Source organism: Elephas maximus, chromosome 16, assembly GCF_024166365.1.
Source record: "Elephas maximus indicus isolate mEleMax1 chromosome 16, mEleMax1 primary haplotype, whole genome shotgun sequence".
In the NCBI taxonomy this organism is placed as follows: domain Eukaryota; kingdom Metazoa; phylum Chordata; class Mammalia; order Proboscidea; family Elephantidae; genus Elephas; species Elephas maximus.
The window spans coordinates 81,978,745-81,999,824 of record NC_064834.1 but is presented as its reverse complement, the minus strand read 5'-3'; the positions used below and the strand labels follow the sequence as shown (position 1 = coordinate 81,999,824).

At 46.1% G+C, this 21,080-nt stretch overlaps 1 protein-coding gene across 8 annotated transcripts in view; it reads right to left on the bottom strand.

The window, feature by feature from the left end:
- LRRC27 (leucine rich repeat containing 27) overlaps window positions 1–5,314 on the bottom strand; it is a 37,509-nt gene extending 32,195 nt beyond the window's left edge. For 2 of the 8 annotated variants that reach the window (XM_049854767.1, XM_049854768.1), the window contains exons 1-3: window positions 4,782–5,314; window positions 3,273–3,548; window positions 2,690–2,820 (exon numbers count right to left, since the gene is read on the bottom strand). In XM_049854767.1, coding sequence (XP_049710724.1) covers window positions 2,690–2,820; window positions 3,273–3,485 — 344 coding nt within the window. In that variant the 5' untranslated portion in view covers window positions 3,486–3,548; window positions 4,782–5,314. Of the gene's footprint in view, window positions 1–2,241; window positions 2,383–2,689; window positions 2,821–3,272; window positions 3,549–4,781 lie in introns of all 8 variants that reach the window. The other 6 variants (XM_049854765.1, XM_049854766.1, XM_049854770.1 and 3 more) reach the window with 6 other exon arrangements.
- Window positions 5,315–21,080: the final 15,766 nt, after the last annotated feature.

The window sequence follows — 21,080 nt, the reverse complement described above, 5'->3', positions numbered from 1 at the left end:
GAGTTTCAGCTGAACATACAAATTTATATATCGAATTGGATTTGCTTGTCAAGGGAGGCATATGAAGCAACGTTTTTTTTCATGTTCTCTCTCTGCTAGCAAGCTTACACATCCCAGACATTGAGAAGGGGAGAATATTAATATTGTCATTGTTTAAATTATGCTTTTTGAAAAGTTTAAGGTGTTTAACAAGCCCATAATTACTTAAAATTCCTAATTAATATGTTTCAGCTCCTCCACATGCCGATCTAATTTAATGATATATCGGGTTATAAATCACATGCACAACTATATCTTAAAGCTCATTAAGCAGCTGGCTTTGACTGGCAAAGTCAGAGAATTACCAAATTTGAGAACTGTGCTTATTTTAGGAACACGCATAGTACTTAGGGATTGTGCCTTAGTTTACCTTTACCCTTTGAGTAGCAGTTACTTTCCAGAACTGGGTGCTAAGGTAAAACAATTTATGGACAAAAAACACTCCATTATTCTAAGCACACAACTTGTGAAGAACTGTGCCTTCTCCGGGCCTTCTCCCCGGGCCTCAAGTTCAGAAGACCCACAAGACCACTCCGGTCAAGCTGTTAAGGGACACAGCAGTCCCAGGACAGGGTGGCTTAGCCTCCTATCCCACCACTAGCTGGCTGGTCAGGGCTCAGCAGATGCCCGTGGCACCTGGTAGGAGCCCGAGAACCCTGCTCTCCAAGTTGTCACACCTGTACACCAGGGGTAAAACTCACAGCAAGCAACCTGCACTACATACCCAACATTGCCAATAGCTGCCCTGATGTTTTAAGGTGGCCACCATGGCTCCGAGGACACAATATGTGCTTAAGAATTGGGGAGCCACACTTGGACACCTCTCTTCCTCTCAGGCCCCACATCCACCCACCAGCTTGAGAACCCCACCATCCTGTCACTCCCAGTCTCCTCCGTTCCTCTGTCCACTGCAGTGGCCTCCTAGCTGGTCCCCTACCCTTGCCATGATAGTCTCCTCCTTACAGTGATTCCATTACATGCCATACAAAACCCTGTGACTTCCCATCTCGTTCAAAATAAAATCCAAAGTTGCATCCCTGGCCTACAAGCTCTGTCCACCATCTGGAGGTCTCTTACCACCCCCTAAACCTTGCTCCAATCAGTCACATTGGCTTCCTCGTAGCCCCCACACCTACCCAGCCCACTCCCACCTCTGGGCTTCTGTGCAGGCTTTTCCTCTGCCGGGAACAGTGCTCCCCCAACGACTCCTTCCTTCCATTTGAGCCCTGGATCAAAGGTCACCTCGTGAGAGGGGCCTTCCCCAGCCTCCCTATTTGAGGAGCGTTGCCCTGCCCTCAACCTGCCACTGTTCTTGGTACCCATCACACACTGGGCATTTGTTTGTCATCTGTCTCTATGTCCCCACTGAAGTAAAGCTCCCTGAATGTAAGAACTTGGCTTCCATGTGCCCAGGCTGGGTCAGTGCCAGCACACAGCAGGTGCTCAACAACGCTGGCTGAGTGAACATTTGTGATGAATTCTTTATCTTGGTGATGCTTTTACGAATCTAACAAAGCTGCCCTTGATCAAGTATGCGCCAGGCATCGGAGGTTTCTGAGCCCACAGAGAAGCAAGGGGGCTGTGGAGGGCAGGAAGGCAGCTCTTAGAGTCGGTACCCTAGGTATGAGCAGGTGAGAAGGTGGACAAGGTGGAGGAGTGGGAACAGGATGGTGCCCTTCCGAAGAAGAATAAGTTACTGTGTCCCCACAGTGGCTCCCAAATGCTTTACTCCTCTGTTGCCTCACAATTCCGCACAGCTCTAGGAGAAAGGAAAGTAGCGTTCTCCCTGGAGGCTGTGCCCTCATCCGGGGGTAGGGCAGACTGAGCCTGAGCAGCACTTGTGCCATTGCTGTGTTTCCAGCCAACACGATCACCTGGCATTAAGCTTCACACACCTTAAGAAAGGGTCTGAAATGTTATCAGAAGCAGTAGTGGGTGTGTCCGTCTCTGGAAGGGAAGGCTGTGGCCCACGTAGGAAAGGTCAGGGGTGACAGCTCCACGGTGTGTGTGGTTCTCAGAGAGAACAGGGGTGATAGTCCCATGGCTGCTGGGGAGGACCATGTGATGGGAGGAAGGGTGCGGTGCATGTCAGTGACCAGGAATTAGTATGTTCTAGTATGGTTTTTTTTTAGTATGGGGGGAGCTAGGAAATGTCTGGGATTGGAGCAGCAGAAGCGCAGACAGGGATCACATGCTACTTGCCTGGGGGTTCAGATTTCTCCCGATGGGACGAAGTTCTCTTGATTTACCAGGAAACAAGACACACTCAGGTTCTTGGGAGTAAAGCTTCTGGACTCACCTGTACCAGGTGCATCTCCATCCTCCAGGCCGCTTCACAGGAGGCTGTGCGAGTGTTCAATACAGAGGGGAACCAGCTGGTCCAGAGCCAATGAGGACTGCCCGACAAATGTGCCCTAGCTACTGGCATTCGTGGTGGCATTTAATCTCCTAAGTTATGTCCGAAGGATCTGCATGTGGTACATTTAGCCACTGCACCTCTTAGCTGGCTTTGAAAATACTATTAAATGTTTCTACGCTGAAGTCAAAATTCAATGACAAGTAGAGACAGCAGAAAAACACATATTCTGTACATTTTAAATAAATCATGATTTTTCAAAAAAAAATCTGGGACTTTCAACATAAAGCTTACTTGTGCAATCCAATCCCTGAGGGAAGAGCTTTAATTCTATTAAACCGAAGATCTAGCCACGTCAGGTTCGGCAGTAGCTGAAAGAAGTCTTTAGGAAGCACACAGAGGAGATTTCTCTGAAGATGCAATTGCTTTGGGAGGAAAGAAACGAAAATCAGAGAGTGTTTTGTCAACCAACATGGAATACTCAATTCAACACATGATATATCCAAAAAAGATCTCCTTAAGAACGGCTAGCAACTGAATCACATATGCTCAGTTACAAAGATGAGGCTTCACCATGCAGAGTGTGAGCAGTGGGCTGAGGCCCAGGAGAGAAGCACCGGCTGCAGGCGCAGACTTGGAGCAGAAGGTGGTGTCCTGCAGACAGGCTGCTTCTCTTTCAGCCCAATAACTCAGGCTCCAGCCCTGTGCACGCCACACTTCTCCTACCCTGACACCAAAGCTAGTCCCAAAGCTTTTAAAACCATTTTTCTCCTTCCTAGGAGAGTTTCCAGAACTTCTCTCTCCTAAAGAGAAGCCTGCACATAAAAGGTCTAGGGTTGAGTGTGTAACTTATGCTCCTGAGGAGCAGCTGACTTACTTTCAGGTTGGGCACTTTGAGGACCTCTCCTACGTGGTGGAGGCCACTTTGACTCAAGTCTAACACCGGCAAGGAAGAGAAGTCGACCGTCTCAGCTGTGCTCCCATGCACATCCCTGGAGGAGAAGGCAGACTCGGTCCTTACTCTACCAGTACCTTCCTCTAGGTCATCGGCAGCCCTGTGGGGAACTTGGTAAGTGCAGCTCCTCTCCATCTGTCCACCACGAGATAGGGGTGCTGCAGAGACTCATGCTCATTCTCCCTGGCCTGCAGTCACCTGGGACAGGGGAAGGAGTGGCAAAGTAACAACTAAGTGTGCTCATACAGTACAGAGCTAGAATGCAACAGCTCTGCTATGCAGTGACTGAACGTGCTTACCAACCCAATTCTGCAATTAATGGTATCATAAATCTGAACTGAAAAATGCAAAATAGGGTGACTTTAAGAATGAAAACAGATTGGAACGTTTTAAAGTCTATAAACCAATGGTATCACTTTCATAAAAAGTATGGAGGGGGTCCCTGAGTTTGCACAGTTTCTTATTTCCGCTGTGGTTCTGGGCCACTCACAGTACCCTCTGAGCTCCTTGAGGCCAGGGGTCCAAGAACACCACCTGCTTTGTTTACCATTTTGACTTGATGACAAGCACGGGGTCTGACTAGCTGTTAGGTGCTAAAAAAAAAATTGTTAAATTGGAATTCTGAATTTTAGTTGTTCAGTAATACTTCTGCTCAACACAAAGTTCAAGAACTGTTGCTCACCAAAATCTCATTCAGGCACACTTCAAGTCCTAACTTCCGGTTTATCCAGAAATAATAATCAACATGTGAACGCTTACTTACTGAAATGCACTCCTTCAGTTAACACAGCCCACTGGCTAACCCAATGACTGATGTCTTCGGAGATAAGGAAACTCAGTTTAGTTAACAGACTGCCCCCAAATCACACAATTAATGGGGGCGAGGGCCAGAGGCAACATTGGAACCTAGGTCTGTATGATTTGGAAACAGGGTTCGACTGAGGCCATCTGCATTTTACAGAGACCTCTGGGTCTTTTCGAGGCTCCTTTTCTGTAAATCTCGGAAGTTGGAGCTGGGATGGGGCTCCAACTTTCTATACTCTCTCAGCAGGGAAAATGTCTTAACTCAAAAGTGAAACCTGTTCGGGTCTTAAAACGAGCCAGGCAGTGCGGGCCCCACGCGGTTGAGGGAGCTGACGCCAGGGTCCCCAGCGTGCCCTGCCTCAGTTTCCCATCCCAGCCAGGCTGCTTTGGACTAGACGCTCGGGGCCTGCGTTCCAGGCCTGACGAGGGACAGCGACTGGGGCCCTGGAGTTACCGGACCCGGCACAGGGGAGCCAAGAGGCCCGGGGGCTCAGTCTCCCTTCAGCAGCATCCCCGATTCCCGTCCCGGCGTCCCCATCTCCGCCCCGGCGCCCCTTGATCCCCATCACAGCGCCCCCCAGCCCCCGTCCTGGCGCCTTCTTCCCCATCCCGGCGTCTCCACCTTACCTGCGGCGCCCCGGCCCCGCTAGAGCAGTGGCGCCCCAGGTCTGGAACAGACAACGCAGCCGCCAACAAAGCAGGCCGCGGGGCCCCAAGCGGTTGCCATGGAGACGCACCGCCGAACGGAGCACGCAGGGGCCTGCACGCAATGCCGTCGTGCGCCTGCGCTCAGCGGCGTCTTCCACGTCCAGCCCGGGGCCGGGCAGCGTTGGCCACCGACCTGTGACCCCTTCTGCCAGGCAGTTGATGACTCAGCGAGAGAGTGTGCCTGGAGTACCTGCGAGACACAGAAGGCATGTGGACTAGATTGCAGCAAGCAGGCAGGAGCCTAGCGAGAAGGTTCTGAGATGGAAGAGGTCAGGAGCACCGGCATTGCAGGCCCATTTTTAGGGTCTGGAGACTTTGACACCCTGAGTTCTTCACATAACCAGGAGTCGGGAGTTAGGGGCAGATCCAGGTTGACTGATTCAGTGTCTAAAAACATCATCAAGGGTTCTTAACATTTTTTAAACCTTTCCATCCTCAGCAAGTGGACCTGGCTCCTCTTTCAGCCCAGGATTGGTGTCCCAGTTGCAGTTATCATGTGGACACCCTTTATCCAGTAGAAGAGAACCTGTTTCTCCCTGACTGCCTCCTTTTATCAGCAAGGAACATCTTTCCCAGAGGACCCCCAGCAAATTCGGCAAGGGAAATGAGAACACCATAATCTGCTTAGACCAATCATGACTCACCCTCCTGGGCTGAGCCTACCTCCCTCAAGCCCACAGGTACAAGATTGTGGATACTTGTATCAGTCAGGATTCAGAGAAGTAGAACGACTAGGGGATTCTTTTCATAAGGGAATTATTACAGAGTCTTGACCTTCTGCAATTGCGGGAGCTGGCTAAACAGTCTCTGAAGGCTGTGGCTGGAGCCTCAGGTGCACAGGGCAGGCAATCAGAAACGGAAGTTGGATGTAAAGTTGGAGGAAGCAAGGACAAACGAGAACCAGCACAACCTGGAACCCACAAGGAAGGACTCAACTTTAGCAATGTGGATGTCCTGCAGAACTTGGCACTATTCATCACAGAACAACATACCACCTAGCCCAGGAGTTGGAGAAGCTGAAAGAGGGGAAGGTGGTGCACCTGCCGTCCCAGCTGCCATCTCATGCCAGTGAGGTGAGTCAGCAGCTAGACAACAACGTGCATGAGCTGCAACATCACTGGCCCACACTAACTGGAAACATACAAGGAAAGGGGTTTCGGGCAACATAGCTCAGCCTAGCCAAGTTGGTATATTATAAAGCCACCACAATACTTGAACAAAAATTGGGGTTCTGTTAGAAACGAGGAAAGAGGGTGAATGGTTGTTGAGGAGGCAACCAAAGGTATCAACTACAGGAGCCACCGAAGAGTTTTACACAGTGTTAAAAACAAGATCCACCTTGTTTTAAAAAGGTAATTCTGGACTTCTCCTGTAATGGCAATCCAGGTCATTCAGGCCAACCATTTCACTGAAACGAGAAAACCTGGGCAAACAAAAATCAAAGGCACTGTAGCTAACACAGGAGTGAAGAATAAGGAGGCTAGGGTCAAAGATGAGGAATTCCAGAAAGGTGAGCTTGGATGCTGGGGTCACCCCTCCTGAATGGGCGTCTCCTATCTGCAAGAGGCATTGGAAGGCTCACCTACTGAGCAAAGCTCTCAACAGATTGATGACCAAAGGGATAAAATTGTTAGCCTGAGACCACCAAGGGGGAGGGGCAAATTCCCACACTCTGGGTTGGGACTCCAAAATGCTGTACTTTAGCAGTAAGGGTGAAGCGAGGTTAAACTTTGCAGGGACTAAAGGTCAGCAGTGACATCAAATCCTGATTGCATTAAAGTGATCTAGAGTGTTAGTGTGCTTGACTTCCTGCCAGGAGTTATCGATCCTTTCTGGGGGAAGAAAATACCATCTAAGATCTCAAATTATTTCCAAAGTTTTTTTTTTTTTTTTTTTTATGTATAATGTTATGTCACACACAAAGCAACATGGACACATCACCAAAAACCAAGAGAAACAACAAACAACAGAAACTGACTTATGGGAAGTCCAAATTAAAATAGTGATCAGCCATGCACTTTAAAACAATAACGCTTAACATGTTCATGGGTGTAAAGGCAAGAATGATACTGGAAACTATAAAAAGGAATGAAATGGAAATTTTAGAACTGAAAAATACAATGAGTGAAATTTAAAACTCATTGGATTGGTTTTACTAACAAATAACCCAGAACTGAAGAAAGGATTAGTGAATTGGAAAAATAGATCAGAAGAAAATGTCCACAAAGCAAGAAGAGGTAATGGTTAGAAAATTCAGATCAGAGTGTAGCTGGCATAGGGGACCCAGTGAACAAATCTTACACGTGGCAGGATTCTCTCTGGTCAACTCAGCAACACCAGCACTTCCTTTGAATGTCTCATCTGCATTTCAAAGAAGTCAGAAATGATTTCTCTGAATACTTTTCTGAATGATTCCTGTCTGGTTGGAGTTTGCCACTGTGAAGCACTTGCATAAGATTTGGAAGGAAGAAGAGAAGGGCAGGCTAAATAGAAGGGCAGGTGAGAGATTCAAAGCAATTTCCAAGTGACGTACATTGATGGGACAGGTATACTATTATTGCTATAGATATTTATATTCAAAAAGAGGGAAACTGGGAAGCACAAAAGAATCACTGAAATCTAGCCAGGCATTTGTTGTAAAGTTCTTTTAGATTGCAAAACCTTGGAATAATTCTCCATGGCTCTTGGCTCTATTTTCTGGCCTCTGGTTCCACCCTCTGAGGCATCTTTCCTTTTTCTTGAAAGGTAGCATCTTAGGCTGGGTTTTCTGGAGCAGCAAAACCAGTAAAGTGGATAAATATATATAGAGAGAGATTTATATCAAGGAAACGGCTCACGAGGTTTGTAGATCTGGAACGTCCCAAGTCCGTGGATCAGGATAGAGGGTTTCTCTTGATTTACGTAGCTGCGCAGGGGCTGTCGAACCCGAGATCAGCAGGTCGGAAAGCAGGGTTCTTGCTCTCAGGCTGTGAAAATCAATGAATCCCAAAATCTGCAGATAACCTAATAGCTTAAGTCCCAAGAACCAGAGGTCAGATGAAGAGGAGACGGCCACAGGATCCAGAGAGCAAAAAAGCCGGAATGTCTGCTTATATTAGGATGCAGGCTACAACCCCAAGGAAAATCCCTTTCAATTGATTGGCTACTCACAGCAGATTCAATCATGGGAGTGATCCCATATAAACACTGAGAATCATGGCCCAGCCAAGTTGACACACAATCTTAACCATCACCGTACACCCCTTGTCAACTTGGCGTATGTACACATCTCCTTAAACCATACATAACCTCTGAATAAAGACAATTATAAAGTCATACTTGTGCCTAATATGATACAACTAACACGCGTACAACGGAAAATGCACTAGCCCTATTTACATCTTATATTTCATAAGTGAAGAAAACAAAAATATTCGATGCACACATACAAAGCAGAAATACTCAGAACAATTACAGTCCTCCTTTCTGCAACTAGTCAGGTGGCCATAACTGGCATTTAAAACTACCTTCTTCCACCACCTATTCCGTATTCCCTTTGCCCTCAGCAAGCACCTCAGCTGGGTGTAGCTCTGTGCCTGGTGGGGCAGCCCAAACTTTCATTCCTGAAGGGCCTGGGTCGTTAGTAGTAATGTGGGAATTGGGTTGCTGTAGTGTTCTATTGACTTTAATCACAGGGCATGGTAGTGCTCAGAGAGGCCCTAAGGGAGCTCCTGCGTTCCAGACATACTCTTCTTTACCTCCATTAGGTAATACACGTCTGATTTCCTCTTGGTAATCAGAATGGATCACCCCAACCAGTATGGTAACTCCCTTCTTTGCCTATTGATCCAGAGGCATAAGGAGCCCAAAGTGGCCATTCTTCACTTACAGTTCAATGGAATCAGTGATGTGTCTCTAGGTGGGAGCATTCTTCCCTTTGGAAATAGGACCTCTAGACCTGCAGAGCATAAGGTCGTGGGGACAGGAAGCAAAAATCTTGCAAGTGGGTCACTAGAGGTAATAGTGAGTGGTGCCACTCCCATTTCTACCCATTGATTCCTGGACCCATGAATCCTGGCTATGGAAAAAACAGCACCATATATTGAATGCTGGTTTAGAGCATATACAGCCTCCTAGAGAACATTGCCCAACCCTGCAAGGTATTGCCACCTAGCTGGCACCATAATTGTGTCTTTAGAAGGCCATTCCATAGTTATATCAAGCCAGCTTCTTCAGGATGGTGGGGAACATGGTAAGACCAGTGAATTCCATCAGCATGGGCCCACTGCCACACTTCACTTGCTGTGAAGTGAGCCTCTTGATCCAAGGCAATGTTGTGTGGGATACCATGATGGTGGATAAGGCTTTCTGTAAGTCCACAGGTGGTAGTTTTGGCAGAAGCATTGCATGCAGGGAAGGCAAATCTGTATTCAGAGTGAGTGTCTATTCCAGTAAAGACAAAAATGCTGTCCTTTCCATGATGGAAGTGGTCCAGTGTAATCAACTTGCCACCAAATTGCTGGCTATCGGGGACTCAGTATTGGTCTCTACTGCTGGCCTAATCCTGGGCACTCAGCAGTGGCTGTAGCCAAGTCAGCTTTGGTGAGTGGAAGCCTGTGGTGCTGGGCCTTTGCACAACCTCCATCCCTGCCACCATGACCACTTTGTTCATGAGCCCATTGAGCAATGACAGGAGTAACTGGGGAAAGAGGATGACTGGTTTCCACAGAATGTCATTCTATCCAATTGATTGTTAAAATCATCCTCTGCTGAGGTCACCCTTTGGTGAGCATTCACATGAGGCATGAATATCTTCACTTCCTTGCACCATTCAGAGCGCTTTATCCACGTATCTCTTCCCCATAAATCCTTGTCTCCAATTTTCCAATCATATTCCTTTCATGTCCCTGAATATCCAGGCAAACCATTGGCCACTGCCCATGAATCAGTGTATAGTTGCACATCTGGCCATTTCTCTTATAAGCAAAGTGAACAACCAGGTGCACTGCTCAAAGCTCTGCCCATTGAAAAGATTTCCTTTCACCACTGTCCTTCAGGGAGGTCCCAGAAAGGGGCTGTAGTGCTGTTACTGTCCACTTTCAAGTGGCGCCTGCATATGGTGCAGAACCATCTGTAAACCAGGCACAAGTTTTCTCTTCCTCAGTCAACTGATCATAAGGAACTCCCCATGAGGCCATAGATGCAGACTGGGAGATGGAAGGTAATGGACAGGAGTAGAGACCATAAGCTTTTGGGCCATTTTCTCATGCAACTTACTTGTGCCTTCAGGTCCTGCTCAGGCCCGATCTCGTATATACCACTTCCACTTAATGATGGAGTGATGCTGTGCACATCCAACTTTATGACTCTGTGGGTCAGACAACACCCAGTTCATGATGGGCAGCTCAAGTTGCATGGTGACTTGGTGTCCCATGGTTAAGCGTTCAGTCTCTACTAAGGCCCAGCAACGAGTCAAAAGCTGTTTCTCAAAAGAAGAGTAGTTACCTGCAGAGGATGGCATTGCTTTGCTCCAAAATCCTAAGGGTCTGAGCTGTGATTCACCAATAGGGGCCTGCCAAAGGCTCCAAACAGCATCTCCATCTGCCACTGACACTTCAACCACCGTCTGATCAGCCGGATCATATAGCCCAAGTGGCAGAGTGGTTTGCACAGCAGCCTGAATCTGTTGCAGAGCCTTCTCTTATTCTGGGCCCCACTCCAAACTAGCAGTTTTTCGAGTCACTTGTTAAATAAGCCAGAGTAGCACACCCAAATGAGGAATATGTTGCCTCCAAAATCCAAAGAGACCCACTAGGTGTTGTGCCTCTTTTTAGTTGTGGAGCAGCCAGATGCAATAACTTAGCCTTCACTTTAGAAGGAATATCTTGACATTCTCCACACCACTGGACCTCCAGAAATTTCACTGAGGTGGAAGACGCCTTAATTTTTGTGTGATTAATTTCCCGCCCTCCTAGAACACAAATGTTTTACCAATAAGTCCAGAGTCATTGACACTTCTTCCTTACTAGGTCCAGTAAGCATAATGTCATCAGTGTGATGGACCAGTGTGACGTCTTGTGGGAGGGAAAATTGATCAAGCTCCCTGAGAACTAAATTATGACATAGGGCTGGATAGTTGATGTAGCCCTGAGGTAGGCAAGTGAAAGGGTATTGCTGGCCTTGCCAGCTGAAGGCAAACTGCTTCTGATGGTCCTTTAAAAGAGATATGAAGAAAAAGGCATTAGCCAGATCAATAGCTGCACACCAGGTACCAGGAGATGGATTAATTTCTCAAGCAATGAAACTACATCTGGAACAGCAGCTGCAATTGAAGCCACCACCTGGTTAAGTTTTCGATAATCTACCGTCATTCTCCAAGATCCATCTATTTTCTGCACAGGTCAAATTGGTGAGTTGAGTGAGGATGTGGTTGGAATCACCACCCTTGCATCCTTCAAGTCCTTGATGGTAGCAGTAATCTTTGCAGTCCCTCCAGGGATGCAGTATTGCTTTTGGTTTACTGTTTTCATAAGTAAGGGTAGTTCTAATAGCCTCCACTTGGCTTTTCCTACCATAGTAGCCCTTACTGTATTTGTCAGAGATCCAATGTGGGGGTCCTGCCAGTTGCTGATTATGCATTCTAGAACTGGGGAAACCACTATACGATGGGTTTGGGGACCCACTGGACCTGCTGTGAGAAGGATGTGAGGCAAGACTCCATTAATAACCTGACCTCCACATGCCCCTAACTCTGGCTGGTGGGCCACAGTGACATTTTGGATCTCCTGGAATCAGTGTCAGTTCAGAGCCAGTATCCAGTAATCCCTGAAAAGTCTGATTATTTCCTTCTCCCCAGTGAACAGTCACTCTCGTAAAAGGGAGAAGGCTGGGAGAAAGACTAACAGTAAAAATTTTTGGCAGTTTATTGGAATCCTTCCTCAAGGGGACCCGGCCTCCCCTTCATTCAAGGGGCTGTGGGTCTTCAAACTTGCTCAAATCTGGGAATTGATTGAGGGCCTCTGATCCTCTATTCTGGCAATTTGAGTTAGACTGCTGTTCACATGACCTAGAACTCATCCGTTTGTACAGATTAAGTAAATATTTAGTAGATTTTCTATCTATTTCACTCCTAGGAACACCCTGACTAAGTAGCCAACACCGTCTAAGTCCATACCAGTCAGACTGTTCTGATTACCGCTTTGACTCCACTGTCCATTACTGTAACCATGCCCACCATGTCTTTGTTGATCGAGTGCAGCCACTTGGCCCCTACTACCATAAGGTCCAATCAGTCCCATTGTAGTTAGGTCTCTTCATTCAGTTAGGGCAGTTCCCACTGTCAAATCTAACTTACATAAAATAGCAATCACAGCAGTCTTCAAGGATGCTGGGGCTCTCTTCACAAATTTGTTCCTCAGAGTTGTGGTAAAAGATGTGTCCTCTAGGCACTCCAAGTGTGGCTCTGTGGGTCTAACCTGGTAAATCCACTCCAGCATGCCAACTTCCCTAAGCCTTTGGACACCTTCTTCTACAGTATACCAAGGCAGGTCTGGTACTTCAACTTGATTTCATGTAGACCACCTCGTAATCCATGCTTCAGCAACCCCCCAAAAATAAATTACTAGATCCTTTCCTAACTTCTCAGGCTGAATGAAACATTGAATAAGGAATCTGTGTTTAGTGGACCCATATCAATAAACTCAGACTGATCCATCTTTACGTTCCTTGCACCATTATCACACACCCTTAATAGCCGTTCCCATACATATTCCCCAGGTTTCTGATTATACATATTAGAAAAGTCAATTCTTTTGGAGTGTAGCATACCTCCTCCTGGGTCACACTTTGTACTTCACCTTTTGGGGCTCACTGGGATGTAAGTCTAGTTATAGTTCTAGAAGCCAAAACAAAAAAACCAAACCCAGTGCCGTCAAGTTGATTCCAACTCATAGTGACCCTATAGGACAGAGTAGAACTGCCCTGTAGAGTTTCCAAGGAGTACCTGGTGGATTCAAACTGCCGACCCTTGGGTTAGCAGCTGTAGCCCTTAACCACCATGCCACAGGGTTTCCAATTAGCAAAGTGGAATTGTTTTGAGAGCATTCAGCATTTTCTGGTAAAGCTTCTGCCTTAGGCAATGACTCAGGCAAGGGCTCTTTAGAGGCAGCTGGGCTAAGGCTAATCCATTGGATGGGAGTGGAGGGGCTAACGGTTTTTCTGGGCAGAATGGTTTAGCAGACAGACATGAAGTAATCTCTTCAGATGGGAATGGTTCTGCTGGCAGAAGTGATTCAACAGAATTTAGGGGTTCAATGTCCCCAGCTTCCTGATTCTCTGTCCATATGTCCCCACCCCAAGTTTCAGGATCCCATTTCTTCCCAATCAATTCCCTTACTTTAACTGCAGACACCTCTTGAGTTTGGCAATTGAGCTGGTGGTGTAATTCAGCCACTCTTACAATAAGACTCTGGGTTTGGTTTTCAGCAGTTTCAGCTCTGTTACTACAAGAAACAAGGCTTTTTTTCAAAGCACAAGTGGAAGCTTTGAGGTCGTTTATGCAGCACTTGAGCTTTGACTCTGAAGCCCTGAGCACATCTCTTTCTTTGACCAGTTTGTCTAGCAAAAGTAGTACCAACCAACCAGCTTCCTTATACTTCTCATTCTGACAAAACTATAGAAAGATATCACACATGTGTTTACCCAGAGCCTCACCTTTCATCAATACCTGATATACTGGTGGTGATATTTTGTGTATATGTATCATCACCTCACGCCATGGATTAGCAGTGTCCTCTTTACTGCTGGAAGCTCTTTAAGACTAACCAGACTTGAGAATTAATTTAGAAAACTTATCTTTATAATTTTGTTTCTCTAGAACAACTCCTGGGTTCTTTAGAGAAGCAAAACTAGTAAAGCTTATAAATATATATATATAGAGAGAGATGCATAGCAAAGAAACGGTTCAAGAGATTTGTAGATGCTGGAACATCCCAAGCCCATGGATCAGGATAGAGGCTTCTCTTGATTTACATAGCTGCAGAAGCTGTCGAATCCAAGACTGACAGTTCTGAAAGCAGGGTTCTTGCTCGCAGGCTGTGAAGATCGATGAATCCCAAAACCCGCAGATAAACTAATAGCTCGAGTCCTAAGAACCGGAGTTCAGATGAACAGGAAACAGCCACAGGGTCCAGAGTGAGCAAAAAAGCCAGAACATCTGCTTATATTTGGATGCAGGCTATACCCCCAAGGAAACTCCCTTTCAGCTGGTTGGCTACTCACAGCAGATTCAATCATGACAGTGATCACATATAAACTCTGAGGATCATGGCCCAGACAAGTTGGCACATAATTTTAACCATCACAAGTAGCATATGTTTGCAGCCGAGTAGTTTTCTCAGCCTACCTCCTGCCAGTAGAATGTTGGGGGTCCAGAAGCCTATTGAATTTTTTTATGGCCATATTTTTTATCTCCATTTCTCTTTTTTATATCTAAATATATATATATATATACATATATATATCTACTTGCTCTTATTTTGTTTTTTCCAGTTTTTGCTTAATAATTGCTTTTTAACTTTGTGGACTTTTTCCCTTCTTTTATCCACCATGAGAATCCTAAACATACTTATTTTAGTCTGCTCTATTATTTTAATCTTCAGACTGCTCTATTGTTTCTGTTTCATCTAGGCTGAGTTCATCTCCTGGTTGCCAATATTTTTATCTTTCTTCTTAAGAGGCATGTGTTTTGGGATTTAGGCTCGCAGGCTCATCTTAAGTGAGGGGTTTGTATTCAGTTTTCCCTTTCTACTCATCCTCCCATGTATTGCGGTCTTGCAGGTGCCTTCATCCAGCCTCTTGGGGCTCTGAGGTAGGGATGTGTTTTACATTGGATGCTTGAGCTTGCCTCGCCATGCCACTGAGAATATCGTAGATCCAGGTTTAGAGCCAGCAAGGAGCTGGGCTCACGTCCCTCCCTTCATGATCTTCAGATAACTGTCACAACAATTTTGTTTTTTTTCCCGTAGCCTCCCTTCATAAAGGCGGGAGACTTGTACCAGCCCCAGGTTTTAAGCGATGCTCTCGGTGGCTGTTCTTAACTGCCCTTGAAGCAATTTTAGAAGACAATTGCTTCTCAGGGACAGAGTTCCCAGCCACCTCTACTGCTTCTGATACAGAACCCCACAGGCCCAATGTCTCAGTCCTCCATGTGTTTCGTGTTTCTGTTTCATTTTTGGTCCATTACAATGTTAATTTCATTAAAACTTTTTAAAGTGATCATTGTGGCAATTGTAGAGGGAGTCATGGGAGGTCCTCTAAGCATGAACTTAAATACCATCATGCCCATAGAAAATACATGTTTTTCAAATGAAGGAAAATAAAATATTTTGCTCTATTTTATTACTTTTTTCTGTAAGGTACTGTTTGATACTTTCCCAATAATTAGTGTTCTCCATCAAAAAAAAGCAAAGAAACAACCAAATTCATACAAAACTTGAAATCTCCTTTATAGAAAGTTGAATATAAGGACAATAAGCATCTCTAGATAAGTTCCACAAATTTCTCAGTGGCCTAATTTTTTTTTTTTTGGAAAATGTTCAGAATGCCCCTGAACAGCTGGTTCCATTTTCTGCTTTGCTGTGCCTTTTGTGGCCGTCCTTATAAAAATGTGGCAGCTTGAAGTACATAATCCTCCCTTGAAGAAAGTTAAGGCTGTGAAGAAAAGATGACCTCCATCTCCTCATGTAATTTCCTCTGCAAGTACAAACTAGAGAGTTGGACTGTTGGGAAGACACTGAATTGTGTGCAGAGACAAAAGAAGCCACAGCCTTTGGACTGCCATGGAAAGCTGTGGGTGGGGTAGCTGTTCTGTGGCACTTCAGAGGGAAAGCGTGATGAATCTGTAATGAACTTTTCAGCTGAGCCTAAGTGGTGAACTTGTCTCTGACCCAGAGAGACCTTGGATTCACCCAGCTGTGGGCCTCGGTCTTCCTGGCCATGAGATTTGGGTACAAAACTTCAGCAACCCTCTCAGACCCACTCTGTGCCAATTCCATGAATTGTGGGCATTCAGTGACCCCCGCCCCAGGCTTCTGGTCAGACATGGAGGGAAGGCTGACTTCCCCATGGTCCCCTCTGCCTTCTGCCAAAGCCCCATCTCTTACTCCATGGTGACCCCTCTTGAAACTCAGCCATTTACAAGTTCCTCATGCAGCACACTTAGGCAGTGCTCCTGAGTATGGCAGGACCTTCTGAAGGTTTGGGGGAGGAGGGTGTATATCCCAGCAAAGCCACAGCCTTGAGTGAGGCAGAGGGTAGATCCTACAGGGAGCATCACAGGCCCTTCCCTCCCCAAACCACAGTCCCTCTTCACCTTCCTGGTTGCTTGTTCGGCGCCCCTCTCTTCTCCTTTCTGAGGTTGAAAAGCATTCTCCCCATTGGGCTATGGCGTCCTGTGATGCCCTTATACGACCTGGACTCTATCTGGGCCACCTTCTCCTCTCAGGCATGACTTACCTTTTGCCCCTTACAGATGCCCCTTTCTTCCTGCAAGCCCATCAGTGCAATGAGAGTGTTGCTCTATGGGGGATCTGGTGGGAACCCCCTTCAGGGTGTCTTCTTGGCGATTCTGCCAGCAGAGAGCCACATGGACTTCTAAGGGCTGAGTCTGTGCCCTGTGTCAGCATAGTGCCCTGTCGGTCAAGGTGGGAGGTCAATAAACTTTAACAAAGGAATGAGTATCTCTTTCCATCTCCCCAACTCTTCTTTGTTGTTCCACTTCTGCATCACAAGCTCATCATATTACAATAATTTCTGATAAACAGCACGTTCATCCATTGAAGAGAGAGCACAACGGATGAAGCTACTTCTTAAGAAACCTAAATTACACAGAGGACAAATATTTCTAAGATACCATAAAGTGTATTGAGTGCTTTTATTTTCAGTGTCAAGCTAAAACCTTTCAAAAAACAAACTCTTCCTTGAACAAATTTACTTTGTGAGATGAGGGTTGAGGCCAGTGTCTGACTGACTTGCATTACTGTGCCAAACACATATAAGTGTGGTTTTTCTACTAGTACATATAAAAAAAATAGTAGGGTAAAAATAACGTTATCTTGTTTTAGTCTCCTATTGTTGCTGCAACAAATTACCACAAACTTAGTGGCATGCAACAACATGAATTTACTATTCTACAGCTTGAAGGGTCAGAAGTCCAAAATGAGTTTCATAGGGCTGAAATCAAGGTGCCAACAGGGCTGCGTTTCTTCTGGCGGCTCTAGGAGAGAATAGCTCCTTGCTTTGCCAGGTTGATGCATTCCTTGGCTCGTGGCCCCTTCCACTCCAACCTTTGCTTTGGTTGACACATCTTCTTCTCTGACTGTCCTGAATAAAAATAATTTTCAGACATCCAAGGCCTCAAAAATAATGGCCTCCCATGTACTGTAGTGGGAAGTGAGTGAAGGATATTCTCCACCAAAACAAAGGTGTAGCCTAGAAAAGAGGCAGACATGGGGTATGGGGAAAGGACTCCAACCCCAAGTAAAGCAAAAAGAACCTTCAGGACACGGCAAAGGAGAAGGTGGGATTCCAGCTGCACACAAGGGACAGGCCAGCCAGGGTAGACTGAGCCTGTGATGCAAGATACCGGAACGTTTCTCTGTCAAAACAAGAAGACAACCCAGGAGAAGGACAAGGAAACGCCAAGGGTGGCAACAAAGGGGAGTCCCAGAGGAGCTCTGTGCAGCTTGTCTGGAGAGAAGGGCTGAGGGAGACATGGAAGTTGATGGGAGGGATGTCTCCACAGATAGTTGATAGCCATTAGAGCAGAAGATCCCTGAGGTGGCGGATCGGACCTGGTGCAGAACTGCACTCTGAGACTATCGCAGGGTGTGCGGGAATGCCAGGACGTTCAAAGAAAGCTAAGCGACTGAAAAAGCAATTACTCTTTTCAGTGAGGACAAAAAGTGAGAAAGAAAATCATCGTAGTACTCAGAATGAAGGCTGAGTAGCCTCATGCGGTGCACCCATTCTACCTGGCCATATGGGTTCCTGCCCTGGACTCTGCCCCAGGTGTGGATTATCCAATAAGCAAGGCACCAAAAGGCTTATTTGTGCTCACTTACTAATCTGTAGTGAACAATTTCTCATTTTTCACATTGAAGATTCTGCTTCCAGGCAAGGCTGGCATCCGTCTCTCTCCCAACCCCACAGCACCTTCCTACAGAATCAAAGCCTCTTCAAATTTACAATCCCTGACAGGGGCAGATGACCCGGTAAGCAAGGTAAGCACAGGCTTACGTTACCCGATTGGGGTCCCTGCCCCAGAGCAGTCACGCCAATGAAACGTACTCCCAGTCAGAAAGAGAGGGGAAGGTTATTAGGAGGTGTCATCAATGGGAAGTCCAGCAGCAATACAGGCTGTCTTTATGGGGTTCCGAAAGCAATTTCTACACCAGAGCTTATATATCATTCTTGCAAGGATTGCATAATGTTTTCAAGCATGTAGCCCACAGATGGTCAGATGAGTATACATCACAAAACAACTACAAGAAAGTCTTCATGCTGAACAGCTGGGCTTTAATCTGTATGTAACAGGCAAAAAACAAACAAACAAAAACCTTATACAAAACTCTCTCGGCTAGTGGAACTGGCCTGCCAAGTTTACTTTGACCAAGATAGGAAACAACAAAGAAAGTTGCAGACCAAAAGTGCCAGGCAGCCTTCCTAACTGCCATCTTGCAGGCTGAAGGCCATCTCCCAAGAGAACAAGGAAGAGGAGGGAGAACAAGGCTGAAAGAGCCGAGAAGGCCCTGCACCCCTTTAGTGTAGAGTGTACAAAACGCCAAGAAAAAAACTTACAGGTTACTTACAGTGTCATTATGGTGTTAGTTATGTCCAGCTCTCTACTGCACATTTTGAAAAGGAGAAAACATGCTGCGAGGTATTAGGGCCACACTTACCTGTGCTTACTTACTAACCAGTAGTGAGCAGTTTCACATGGGTTTCACTTTGATGTGGTGTGGTGAAACCCATGTGAAATTGTTCACTACTGGTTAGTAAGTAAGCACACGTAAGCCCAGGCTTCCCTTGCTTGTTGGATAACCCGCCCCTGCTCTGTCCTTTAGAGGGCTCTGCATTTCACAAACGCAAATCTATTCTATTTGGTTTCATAAGAGCATTCTTTGCAAGCTCAGTAACTAATGGACCATGTTCAGGAGACGGAGGCACAGGGCATGTCCACTCCCAGCCAAAGAGAGCAGGACTGAGGCATGTAGGGCTGGCCACCCCAGACCACCCAGAGAGAGAGGCAGAAGGACGTCCCTCCCTCTGTCTGTGGGGATGGTGTAGCCTTAGGAAGGGCTTCAAATTGCAGCGAGCCACTAGGTATGTTTACTTTGTGAAAAATTCCTTGAGCTGTACATTTTTCCGTATGCATACTATGCGTCAATAAAAGAGTTATTCTCTACAAATTCTTAGGGGGAAATATGCATGAATTTTGTCCTTAAGCTGAAAAAGAATTTCTTAAAATATAAAAGCACCAACCATAAAAACAAATATTGATAAATTCACTACATTAAAAGAACTCTGTTTTTCAAAAACACTATAAAGAAAATTAAAAGTTGGGCCAAAAAATGAGAGAAGATATGGGCAATTCATATATTCAATATACAGAATATATATAAAGGACTCCTGTAGCTTAATAAGAAAAAGGTCAAAAAATCTAGACAAAAAAGCGAAAGATGTGAACTAAAACTCACAGGAAGAAAAGTAAATGGCCAATAAAAATCTAAAAAGATGCTCATTTTACCAGCAACCAAGGAAATATGAGTTTATCCAAAATGAGACACTGTTCTCACTCAGTTGGCAAAAACTAATAAGTCTGATAATACCCATGAGTTGGTAAGGACGTGGTTCAAACTGCTGCCAGGTGTGTCCATCTGCGTGTGTCCATCCAGGTGCGTTCATTGGAACTTCGACAGAGGGGCAGGCCTAACGAGCTCACAAACTCAGGAGCTGACCCACACTTGACCTTGGAAGCATGGTGGTGCCCTCCCTGGGGAAGATTACAACAGCAAGCGTCTCTGCTTGGATAGACTAAGCAGCAAGGTGGGACCTCTGCTTGATGCTCGTCCAACACAGGCAGGTGGATTTTCCCCAAAGAAACTTTCCCAATACCTGAAAAAGACCGATATGGGGCTGCTGACCTGGCCTTAGTTTCATAGCTTCAAAAATGAGCCAAATTGCTACGAAGGTAATAAGCCCATTTTGAAAAGAGGATTGAGGTCTAGAGCAACTAGAAAAAAAAAGGTTGCAGGAAATGGGCTTGGCTCTTTTTTTTCTGAAGATTTCAGGGGACTTAAATAGAATGGCCTCTGAAGCAAGGAGGTGGGAGGATTCTCCCCCAAAATCGCTCCTCCCCAAGTGGCCCTTGTCCCTTGTCTAGCCTTGGGGCAGCTTTTGAAGTTTCATTTCAGCTTCAAGGCAGCATTGGGTGCTTCAATGGGGAAGTGATGTGGAGGACTGCTCGGTGGATGGCTGTGCGGCTGTGGACCCAGCCCCTCTGCCCTGGGTGGGGTCAGAGACTTGCCTAGCTCTCAGAGGTCGGTGGGGCAGCGCAACCAGCCCAGGGTTAGAGGGAAGCACAGGCCAGTGACAGGCACTCACCCAACCACTCAGGAGAGATGTTCTCGCTGGAAAAGGTAAAATTGGTGTCTTCGTTTTCTAGTACTGCTGTAACAGAAATACCACAGGTGGGCGGCTTTAAAGAACAGAAATTTATTGTCTCACAGTTCTGGAGGCTAAAAGCTCAAGTCAGGGTCTCAGCCATGTGGATTCCTCCTTGCTGGCTATCCCAGGGCTTCCTTGGTCCCTGGGTTCCTAGACAAGCCTCACGTAGTGTTGTCTGTCTTCCCCAGTATGTGCTTGCTTATCTCTGTGTTTATGCCTGGCTTTATGTAACTCAGAAGTGATTGAGTTTTAGAATCCACCCAACGCTGATTTGACTTCAACTAATTGGTTGATTAGATTACATAATGGGAAGTGATTACGTTACCTTGCTGTTGTTATGGATTGTGTGCAGAGTAGAACTGTGCTCCAAAGGGTCGTCAAGACTGTGACCTTTCGGGAACAGATCACCAGGCCTGTCTTCCCAGCAGCTTCTGTGTGGGTTTGAACTTAACCCTTTGTGCCACCCAGGGGTTCTGTCCACAGGTATAGGAGTTAGGATTCCAACACACACTT